Source organism: Peromyscus eremicus, chromosome 18, assembly GCF_949786415.1.
Source record: "Peromyscus eremicus chromosome 18, PerEre_H2_v1, whole genome shotgun sequence".
Lineage (NCBI taxonomy): Eukaryota > Metazoa > Chordata > Mammalia > Rodentia > Cricetidae > Peromyscus > Peromyscus eremicus.
The window spans coordinates 19,019,852-19,031,853 of NC_081434.1; the positions used below are offsets into that span (position 1 = coordinate 19,019,852).

The following is a 12,002-nucleotide window of genomic DNA, read 5'->3' on the forward strand; positions in this document are numbered from 1 at the left end:
AGTAATTAATGTTACATAATACGTTGCTTTTCAGTTCAGAATAAGTATGTACCTATATTTTTAAGAAATAAGTGGGGCTGGAGAGATGGCTCACTGGCCAAGCGTACATAACACTCTTGAGAAGATGTTAAGTCTGACTCACAGGACCTTGGCTGGTTCACAACTACCTGCAACTCTAGATCCAGGTACTCTGACGCCCTCTTCTGGCCTCTGCCAACACCTGCATTCACATGCACTTGCACATGCCCACACACAAACACACAAATAACTACACTTTTACAGGAAGGGGAAAAAAAACATAAATGTGTAGTGATGTTTAATAAGTAACCAAGACAAATCAATCTTTCCCATATTTTTTTAATTATGTACAGATTCCTCCAAAGGACCTCAACCATCTTCAGGTATAAATGGAAACACACAGCCTCCCAGCACTGCTGGGCAACCCCCAGCCTCTGCCATCCCTTCCCCAAGTGCCAGCAAGCCCTGGCGCAGCAAGTCCATGAATGTCAAGCACAGTGCCACCTCCACCATGCTGACGGTGAAGCAGTCAAGCCCAGCCACCTCCCCAACTCCATCTTCAGACAGACTGAAGCCCCCTGTCACAGAAGGGGTCAAAAGCACTCCCTCGGGACAGAAATCGATGCTTGAAAAGTTCAAGCTGGTCAATGCCCGGACTGCGTTGCGCCCCCCTCAGTCTACCAGTTCAGGACCTAGTGATGGTGGGAAGGATGATGATGCCTTTTCTGAATCTGGAGAAATGGAAGGGTTTAATAGTGGTCTGAACAGCGGTGGTTCAACCAACAGCAGTCCCAAAGTGTCACCTAAATTAGCCCCTCCAAAAGCAGGAAGCAAAAATCTCAGCAATAAAAAGTCTTTGCTGCAGCCAAAAGAAAAGGAGGAAAAAAACAGGGACAAAAATAAAGCCTGCACTGAAAAGGCGGGAAAGGAAGAGAAGGACCAGGCGACGGAGACGGCTCCGAAAAAGACCTCTAAGATCGCAAGCTTGATCCCAAAGGGCAGCAAGACCGCCGCCGCTAAGAAAGAGAGCTTAATTCCATCATCCAGTGGGATTCCAAAGCCAGGCTCAAAGGTGCCCACGGCAAAGCAAACTATCTCACCGGGCAGTGCAGCAAGCAAAGAGTCTGAAAAATTCAGGACTACCAAGGGGAGCCCTTCCCAGGCCTTCCCCAAGCCCATCACCGCGGAGAAAGCGAGCACCCACGGCCTCTCCGCTCCTCAGGAGGGGAGGGAAGCTGGCCATGCGTCACCTTCTAGTTCCTGTGGACAGAGCACTGGTAACGGAGCCGTCCAGCTCCCCCAGCAACAGCAGCATAGTCATCCCAACACTGCCACGGTGGCTCCCTTCATTTACAGGTGAGGTGGCCTCAGCAGCCCTGTGTTCGCACCTCTTCCCAGTTAGGTGGGTCACATGACGTTAAATGGCCATTTGAGGATGTTTCTCTTTGAAGCTTTACAGGACTAGAATTCTGTACAAAAGCGTAGTCTGGGGGGAAACCTTTTCCTCGTGCATTGGGTCCTATTCGCTCAGAAACCGAGGCCTTCAAAAATTAACTTACGTCTTGTCAAGGGCAAGATGGAAGTGAGGTGCCGCGACTTTCCCATGTTCGGTTCTGTCATCCTACTGCCCTGTTAGCTCTGGCACTCACCTACTGTCATTAGCACAAGATGTCCCTTAAAATAACTGTTGGACTCAAGGTGCCGACAGTCAATTTTTTTGTTGTCATATTTGGGCTAAACTATATCATACTGGTTAAAGAGGCTGGCCTCCAGAGCATCCGCATGTGTACTGAATTCCCAGCTGAACCATTTACCAGCTTCATGAGTTTAGACAAGTTGTTCAAAATTTCCTAGTCTTCTTTCCTTCAATGGTTAGTAGAGATTAAAACAATAAAAAAACAATTTATTTATTTATTCTATAGTCTAGTATAGTGCAAACCAGGAAGGGTTTTTATAAGTATACCATTTACAAAGTAAATGTTATATTAAATTCCTCTAAGTTTGTAGATAAAAATAGCTATTTATATAATTAGTATATTAATATTTGCTGCTTTATATTTTGTGCATTTATTCTACACTGTATACATTAAATATGTAATTATGTATTTTATCTATAAATATGCAGACTACTACACAGTTACCAAAGTAGCCCATTTTTCCTGGGAGGGGACTTGCCTCATCAATTAGAGCTCTGTCAGTCACTAGGATGAGTCTAATTTAATTCTCTGTCTGCTTAGTAAAGACCTGACCAAGGGAAGAATAATGTCTGCTAGTCCCATCCTTTTGGCAGGTTGTCAGATTTAAAGCAAGTAAGAATAGGAAGCAAGACTTGCTATAATTATCATGGAGTCAAGACTGCAGTGAAATATTTTATTATGTGTTGAATTATGGCTTTCTAAAAATAAAGACAAGAATTGCAATTGCTAATTTTTTTCCTTTGAAAGAACATAAATACTTTTCTTTGAGGTTTCATATACTGATTAAAGCAAAATTCTAATTATTAGATTTCATTTGAGGGACTTGCAACATCTCTGGTCAGTATCCCTGGTCAAATGGCATTTCAGTGACAGTGCATTTAAGCCTTTGTTCCTGGGTCAGGAGAGTCTGTTGTTTCTGGCTCCAAAGTCCCCAAATGGCTATTCAAAAATTAAGATGCCCCAAATCCAAATCCACATTTCAACAATATAAGTAAAGCATGGAGCTTTAAATATATCACACTCAGCACATCTGTGCATTTCAAATATATTTTACAGAGACATCAATCATTTTTAAATCAAATATGAATGCCAATGAAAATGAATATCTATACTTAGGTATTCATCCAGCCTATTACTGCAAGTCACAGTCAATTTATGTTGCTTATTTGTGATGAAACATTCAGCAAATGAAAATTTAGTGGATCCCATTAGAAAATATAATGTTTTTGATTCAGCACTCTTAATCTTCTTTAACGTTTCAGATAACTCTATATAGATATTGAACTTACCTATATAACACACAGAACTCTTTGGTCATAATTCCTTAATTTTTAAAATTACATACATTTCCATGTGTATGACCATTTTGCATATGGAGTGACTTAAGCATAGCTAATTAACATATGCTTTGTCCGCACATAGTTACCATTTGTGTCGTGAGCATACTTCATACTCCCTCAACAGTATTTTGCATGCCGTCTATTATTATCACATGTAACCACCATCTTATACTAAAACTTAGGTCTCCTAAACTTATTTCTCCTCTCAAAAAGAAATTCTGTGTCTCTGAGCAATAATTCCCCAAACTAGGAACACCTACCCCCATCGTCGCCACTAATATATGACTCTTCTCTAGTTCTATGAGATCAGTTTGTGTGTGTGTGTGTGTGTAAATATGAAGGAAAGACAATGTTTTTTTTCTATGCTTGGCTTATTTTACTTCCCTTCTTGTCCCCCAGGTACATCCTTTTACCTCAAATGACAGGCTTCCTCCTTCTTTATGCTTGAATAATATTCTGTCGCATTTGTGTGCAACATTAAAAGCAAAGCTTTTTCCAGTTGCAATATACCTGCTAACAGCTTCGCAGGAAGCACTCATGGGTATGCCACCCTCATCCAAACAGATTCTCCACACACCTCAAAACTTACATTTCTCCCTTTAAACTGAATGTTACAGATGTGAGATGATATAGCCCACTGGCAAGGAGTAGAGAGTACACAGAGCCTGACATTACTGTTTAGAAACATGGACTCGAGTTCTTATTGTTAAGAGATTTTCCATTCATTTCACACAGCAACCACAGGTGAGACAGTTGTTTAGCTTGAACTATTTAGGGAGCCCCCAGGCAGTGGGATCAGAACCCATCCCTAGTGCATGAGTCGGCTTTTTTGGAGCCCAGTGCCTATGGTGAGATGCTTTGCACAGCCTTGGTGCAGGGAGGAGGGGCTTGGACCTGCCTCAACTGAATGTACCAGGTCTCAAGTTCTTGAGACCATGGCTCTTAGAGCCACAGTCATTGCTTGCCACTGGTGATTGGTCATGTGACTTCTAGTAACCTACTTAAGGATTTTGAACTTCACTTTTCTAGTCTATAAAATGGAGGTGAAATAATCGAACTTACCTCACATGACTCTATTCAAGATTGGGCTGATGTTTTCACGATGTTAACTGCATCTGTCATGTCCTACACAGCCTTCTCCAAATCGTTCAAAGAGTGATTGATGACGAGTAGTTGTTTTAAAAGATTTAAGGACGCAATTCCATGTAAAACAGTCATCATTAATGGCAATAATAATACTTAGGCTATTGTCATAATATAAATAAAACTAGCAAAACACATAATATAGTACTCTATATATGACACAATTATAAAATATTATCACAGAATTTTATAAATGATATAATTATGTCCTCTAAAGGCAGAGTTTTTCCATTCTCATGTTTTCCCACCATGAGGGAGAGAGGTTTACATTTTTGATTCATGGCATTTTGAATGTGACACCACATGTCTTTCCTCATTCTAACTATCCCTGCTCATGTAAGAGCCCTTCCTGAAAGCCTCCTGACATGTTTTATAGGTGCTGTTAATTATTTGAGATAATAATAGTCATGATTTATGACTTTATAATGGCAGTATCATCTTTTAAAATATCATCTGTTAGAGGTTACCTACTGAAATCCTCCATGTTGCAAGATTGATATTCATTTCCTGACTTAAACGTCACCACAATCCACGAGGATGTGATACTATTCTTATTTATCAGAAGTGGAGAAGCAGCGATTTAGATCCAGAATAGTAATGATGTCAGAAAATTACAGAGTCTGCAAGAATTTGCCTGTGAAACAAATTCTGACTGACTGCACACATTTTCTCTTCAGTGAGCCTGAACGTGAGGACATGCTCTCCTCTGTCAGTCCTTTCTGCAATGTGGAAAGAATGAGCATTATTACCAGGAAATTCAGACTAGGAAAATGTCAATAATATATTTGCAAACTTCTCGATCAGAACTCATTTATAGATGGGGTGTGGTGGTATAAACCTGTGAATCCCACAACTTAGGTGGGAAGATAGGAGACTGCATGATTGTGGACAGTCTTGGCTAGAAGAAAGAGTACACCTAAAAAAAATTATAATAAGAAACTGTGAATTGTTATTAACTGGTATAAATTAACATAATACATATTTTTCATATGAACAATATGCATATATAATATTAAATAGACTTAAATAACCTACATAGAATTGGAAGATTATTGGGCTCAGGGTAATTTTTTAAGCATTTTATAGTTCTTTCTTAGTATCATCGTTAGGTTACTATTGCTGTGATAAAACACTGTAGCCGAAACCAACATGGGGAGGAAAGGGTTTATTTCATTTTTCACTTCCAAGTAATAGTCTGTCACTGAGAAATTCAGAACAGGGAATCAAGAAGTGGGGTAGGAACCTGAAGGCAAGAACTGAAACATAAACTGTGGAGGAAGACTAACTGCCCAGCTCCTATGTCTTGCTTAACCTGCTTTCATACACAACTCAGAATCAACTAACAATAAGTGGTACTTCTTCCATGTGTTAACCCTCTAAAGTAATCATTAATCAAGGAAAATTCTCACAGCCTTACCCATAGTCCAGTTTGGAAGGTGAATTTTCTCGCTGAGGATCCTTCTTCCCACGTGACTATGACTTGTGTAAAGTTTACAAAATCTCACCAGAACACTTACTTAATTACCATCCCTACTGGAACACTTATATATGCTCCATAATATTCTTTCTCACCAACTGTACATCCAGAATCCCATAAATACAATGTTATGATAGTTAAAGGTTTTCATGCAATCTAACTTCACATACAATGTAACACATTTTACATCACTTTTGTAACTCAATTATCCCCACAAAGAAATGAGTATTGTAAATTTATTATGCTCTTTACTCACTTAATGAGCAGAAATAACTGGCATTAAAAGGTAGAGAATTGAAGAGCTGATAGTAAGTTCAAAAGAAGAGGTTCTTAACAGTCACAACAATTTGAAATTGGAATAGCCTGCCTTTATAAGTGTGAATACGTCCTCAGAAACATCTATGAGATAGTAACACAATCGTTTGACAGGCGTTAGAGAAAAGGGAATCACCACATACTACACTTTTCACATATCCATCCTTCACTCTTCAGGTGACTTGCAGTGGTGTTACAAAGGTAGGGGATGTGATAAGAATATAATGAAATACATGAAACATTGCTGATATAAAAGTGCATTGTATTAGAATTTATATTGAAGACGTTTCTTTTTAAATTTTTAAAAGTGAGTATAGTCAATTAGTGTCTAATAGAGAGGTCAAAGTAAGAAGTGAGACTTAAAGCAAAGGCTGGATTTTGTCAGGTGTCTAAATCTAGTATTTTGCATTTTGTTTTTTGAGACAGGGTTTCTCTGTGTAGCTTTGGAGCCTGTCCTGGGACTCACTCTGTATCCCAGGCTGGCCTTGAATTTACAGAGATCCACTTGCCTGTGCCTCCCGAGTGCTGGGATTACAGGTGTGCACTACCACCGCCCGGCTAATGTGGTATTTGGCAGTTTTACAGTCCAGGTTAAAAGGAGCAAATGAATAAACTGTGCAGTGCCGTATAAATGAAAATAGCCACTGAGACACGCATCAAGGATTCATGCTCATATGGTTGAAGGACTAAAGGAAACAAATGGGGCAGAAAAATCCATATTTTAATCACTCTCCCAGAAAGTATCCAGCTTTTAGCTAGTCCTACCAAGTCTTTCAAAACACAATCCAAGTCAGCCGCTTCTTCCTATTTATTCTATTTACCACTTCTCACCAAATTTCCAGGAAGTCTCTCCACTCTTACATCAGGGCCCTTTGCAGTCCCATCCCTCCTACTGCCAACAGTTTTGGAGATGTAACTTACATATAGAGATCCTTGATTTACGATACTTTACCTCATTTTTTTTTGACATGATATCGATGTAAAAGTGATAAGCTACCCAGCAGAAACTGTCGTTTGCTCTTCAGATTCTGATCCTTTCCGGGGCTGGGGATATACAGAAGGATGCTTTCGGTGCTGCTAGGCATTAGCCAGAGCTGCATCTCCCAGTTAGCTATGAGATCTCCTTTGCAAACAGGCAGTCGTACACAGTGTGCCCACAGGTGTGATAGGGATGCCCAGGAAGGCAGTTAGCTGTCTTTGATGTGTTTTTGACCTTACAGTTTTCAGGCTACAATGAGCTTTGTAAGTTGAGGAGAATACGTATCCCATTCCATCACAAGTAACCATCTTTTAGGTTTCTCTTAATCTTCCCAAATAAAATTCAAAGCTTTACTCTGCCCTATAAAGTACCATGAAAGCTTTCCTTCTAGCTGTCACTCAAGGCATATTCATCTCCCTTCCCCTCTAGCACATTGTAATTCAGCAGTCACTCTGTAATACAAACTAATTATGCCTGCTCAGGAGCCTTCACAAACATTCTCTCTGCCTCTGGAGACTGTTTTCCAGATCCATGTAAGCTGTAACGCATCTCCACCCATAAGTGATTGCTTTGCAGAAACTAACTTGGCCATCTACTGTTGAGAACATCCGATGTGCCCCAGCCAGTATTTATATTTCATACTCCCCTTAGCCTTTGTTGTTATTTGCTGTTTCCTCATTTAGGCAGTTAACTTATATGGCTTTAGTTGCCTGCATATGTATTATAAGTTCATAGCAAGCAAACTTTTGTCTTTTAAAACTCACAATTTTGATTTTCTTTATGTTTGAATAAAAGTCTATTGTATAGACATATAATGTTATTATCTGTTCATCAGCTCATGGACAGCTACACTGGTTCCATTTCCTATCATGAACATAGAATGAATATGAGTCAACAAGTGTCTGTATAGTAAGATACAGAGACTTTTAGGTATATGCCTAAAGGGGTGTGTATACATGGGTCATATTGACAATTTTTGAGACATCTCCACACTGATTTCCTCAGTGGCCATATAGTTTACAATCCTACCACAGCTATTCTTCCCCTACAATCTCATCAGCATTTGATGTTTATTTTCTTAACAACAGCTCTTCTGACTAGGGTAAGATGGCATCTCAAACAATGTATAATTTGCATGTCCATGATGGTTAAATATGTTGGACATTTAAAAGTGATTTCTCAGCTATCTGTTTTACTCATTTGAGAAATATCTTTTCAGTTCCATAGCCTGCCCCACCTTTTTTTAAATTTTTGTGGACTATTTGTTTCTTCATATTCTATGTTTTTTTTTATTTCTTTGGATAATCTAGAAATTAATCTGTCACGTAAAAAGCTAACAGAAAAATCTTCTATTATTGAGGGAGATAGGGCAGGGAAATGGGGATGAGAATTACCAAAAGAGTGTGTGTGTGTGTGTGTGTGTGTGTGTGTGTGTGTGTGTGTGTGAATGTGCATGTGAATGTGTATGCATGTATATATGTGTGTGTGTGTGTATACATAATTGTCAAAGAATAAAAATAAATAGAATTTTAGTACATATATGAAGCATGTAGGATAGGAGAAACATTGCATGTCTAGTATTTCAGTTACCTTTCTGTGTCCCAGATATAGTAGACAAGAGACAAAGTGTACTACATGATTCAGCAAGAAATGTAAAAAATAAAAAATATCCCTAGGACTCAGCCTTAAAACCTCAAGGAAAGTGGAAATGTACTTTTAGCTCTCAGAATCAGAGAAGTACCACAATAATCTAGAATCAGAAAGGTATGTAGAATGTCAACATTGCCTCAGTTTTCCTTCATCTTGCTGTGGTAAAAATAGACTTACAAAAGAAACTCAGGGGAGAAAGAGTTTATTCTGGCTCATAGTTCAAGGCTACAGTCTATCTTGTTGGGGAAGTAAAAATGAGAGGCGCTTAAGGCAGCTACTCACTATGCATCCACAGTCAAGGAGCAGCTCAGCTTATTTCCCCCTTTTGATAGAGTCCAAAATGCAGCCCAAGTAATGGAACTACACAGAGCGGGTGGGTATTTCCTCCTTAGTTATCCTAATCGAAAAAACCCTTCATAAGCATGCCCGGAATCCCATCTTCAAGGTGATTCTTGATCTCATTAGGTTGGCAATTGATATTAACATCAAAAGTCCATGCTTAGTCAACTTGATACCCAAGTATATCACCTTAAATAATAACATTCCACTCCTTGTCTCCATAGTCTCATGTTCATCTCATATTGCACAATATTATTCAATGAATCAACAGATGCCACAGACTTTACAAACTTCAGTAATTTGAAAGTCCAAAGTCCACATCTCATCTGGGACTCAAGCCAATATATTCCCTGTGAAATCCTATAAGATTAAAAATAAGTCATATACTGCCAACATATAAAGATGCAGAATAAACATTCCTATTCTAAAAATAGAAGAATTGGTTTATACCAAGGAATGATGAGACCCAACCAAAACCAAAGCTAGCAGGGAAAACATCCAATCTTTTAGTTCCAGGTCTGGCATCTTAGGCTGTGATGAAATTTTCTAAAGATTAAAAGTAGTCCCATACTTACAACGCCACCAGTTGTAATACATACATCTCCACTTCATGTCTGCCACTTTCATTGGCAGATACTATATGACGACATCTACAACATTTTGTGTTCCATTGCAACTTAGGCTTTACCTTCACAGCTTTACACAGTGGCCTTTCAGGGACTCCTTGTCGGGATTCCCATCCAACCACACATTGCCTATCCTCAGCTGCTCTTGGAAACTGTGAAGCAGGACTCTATAAGACCATCATTCTTTTTTTTTAATTTTTTTCATTTTTCTTTATTAAGAAATTTTCTACTCACTCTGCATACCACCCACAGATCCCACTTCCTCCCTCTTTCCACCCCCCAGCTCTCCCTCCCAAGCCACCCCATATTCCCACATCCCCCAAATCAAGGTCTCCCATGGGGAATCAGCAGAGCCCTGTACACTGAGCCTAGGCACCCTAACTGTCATCATAGAGCCTTTGTCCAGTGACTGATGGAGGCATATGCAGAGATCCACGGCCAGGTGCCAGGCTGAGCTCCAGGAATCCAATCGATGAGAGAGAGGAGGGATTTGGCAGGCAGGAGACTACGAGATCATGATGGGAGGATGTGCAGAGATGACCAGCCACACTAGTGGAAGCCCATGAACTGTAGACTAGTGGCTGTGGAGACCATCGTTCTTAATATCCCCCATGCCTGCAAAACTAATACCTTGTGAATCATGTTGCTAAGTTATTCTTCCAGCCAGTGACGTACCCTGGACTTCACGGACCACAGGTTTAACATCCTCTGTGCTCACACTGGGGAGGGAAGCTTTCTCTAGGGAGTTGGTTTTGAGAATCAAGGAACTTCTTCAGTTTAGTTCTTATTTTTCCCTTCAAAGGCTTTTGCTTCTTCTGAAGCTGGGTATGGCTTTGCCTTCAGGAACCTTTCCTGTTGTTCCATCGCAGCCCAGGTAATTCTCTTCCCTGGTGCTGATCTCTATAGAGTTACAGCTCCTTTATCAGCACCAGCTGAATACTCTTTTGTCTTTAAATTACCCATGCCAGAATCTTTAGTACATTGCTTTAAACTCCATTTCACTTAAGTTTTCAGGTCATGGGCAAAATTAAGCAAAGTTTTTGTCCAAAATATGTTAGGGATGGCCTCTAACCTAGTTCCTGATAGAGTCCTTCTTTGCTTCTAAAACAGTCGTTCTCAACCTTCCTAATGCTGCAGCCCTTTAATACAGTTCCTCATATGGTGACCCCCAACCACAAAATTTATTTTGTTGCTTCTTCACAACTGTAATTTTGTGTTATAAAACATAATGTAAATATCTGATATGCAGGAGAGTCACCGCTCCAAACCTTCAGGAATTGGATCTCCATTTCCTATGTTTCTTTCTGTGTTCTGGGGAAGTTATTGTCTCTCTTCCTTATGTCAGTTACTATGCTGATGCTGGGAGGAGACACCATGGCCTAGGCAACATAAAACAAAACAGAAGCACTTAATTTTGAGGCTTGCTTACAGTTGTAGATGGTTGGTCCGTGATCGTGGTAAAGAGCACACAGCCATGATGCCAGATCAGTAGCTGAGAAATTTATATCCTGATTCTCAGGCAGCAGGCTGCGAATGAAAGATGAGGCATGGCATGGTCTTTTGAAACCTTACATCCCATGCCCAGTAGTGTACCTCCAACAACACACCTTCCAGTCCTTCCCTAACAGCTCATCAACGAGGCACTAAGCATCCAAATATATGAGCCTATAGGAATATTCTCCAACGAACTACCACATGCTTTAAGATATAAATGAGACTTCTTTGTTGGAGGATAAACTAGGTTAAGTGTTTATGAAGGAGCAACTTGGTGACTGTCAGAGTCCTTATCTTAAAACCTGTATAGGAAGTTCAAATTATCCAAAGTAAAGATAGAGGTTGGCATGATCTTCCTCTATAGGACTCCTTATTTTTTTTTGTACTATTACTGTATGTTCTTCAGTTTGGCCTTTAATTATTGTTAAAAATGGTTTCCCTGACTAGGGTTTTGAAATTACCCTGTTGTCTCCATATATATATATATATATATATATATATATATATATATATATCCCATCTGTCATTCCTTTTGAATGTATTACTTTACATTTATCTTTCCAATATTTACAACATTATGTAAAAAAGGAGTGAACCTATTAGTTAATTCAGGAAAAAAAAATGACACTTGCATATATCAACAGTCACAAGCAAAATTTTAAAACAGTTGTTAGCCTTTTTCATAGCCTGCTGTTTTGAACTCTACATTCTTTTCTTTTTTTCCCATTTATAGTAAATGCCAATAAAATGATGTGTTGAATATAGTGCAGCACCCTACAAGCAAGCAAAGGAGTTGAGGTAGGGCCTGCCTGGACAATTCTCAGAAGAGCAAATTATCCCTGGCCAGCAAAACATGACTAATGAAGAAAAGAAAATCACTGAGTGTTGCAAACTTATAAATTAAATATAAATTTCATGCCTCTG

At 39.4% G+C, this 12,002-nt stretch overlaps 1 protein-coding gene across 1 annotated transcript in view; it reads left to right on the plus strand.

Annotated features, from left to right (window-relative positions):
• The window catches only part of Nav3 (neuron navigator 3), a gene marked incomplete at its 5' end in the record, with an annotated part of 238,763 nt that overhangs the window by 58,015 nt on the left and 168,746 nt on the right, over positions 1–12,002 (plus strand). The window contains one exon of the mRNA XM_059245802.1: positions 372–1,374. Coding sequence (XP_059101785.1) covers positions 372–1,374 — 1,003 coding nt within the window. The remainder of the gene's footprint in view (positions 1–371; positions 1,375–12,002) is intronic.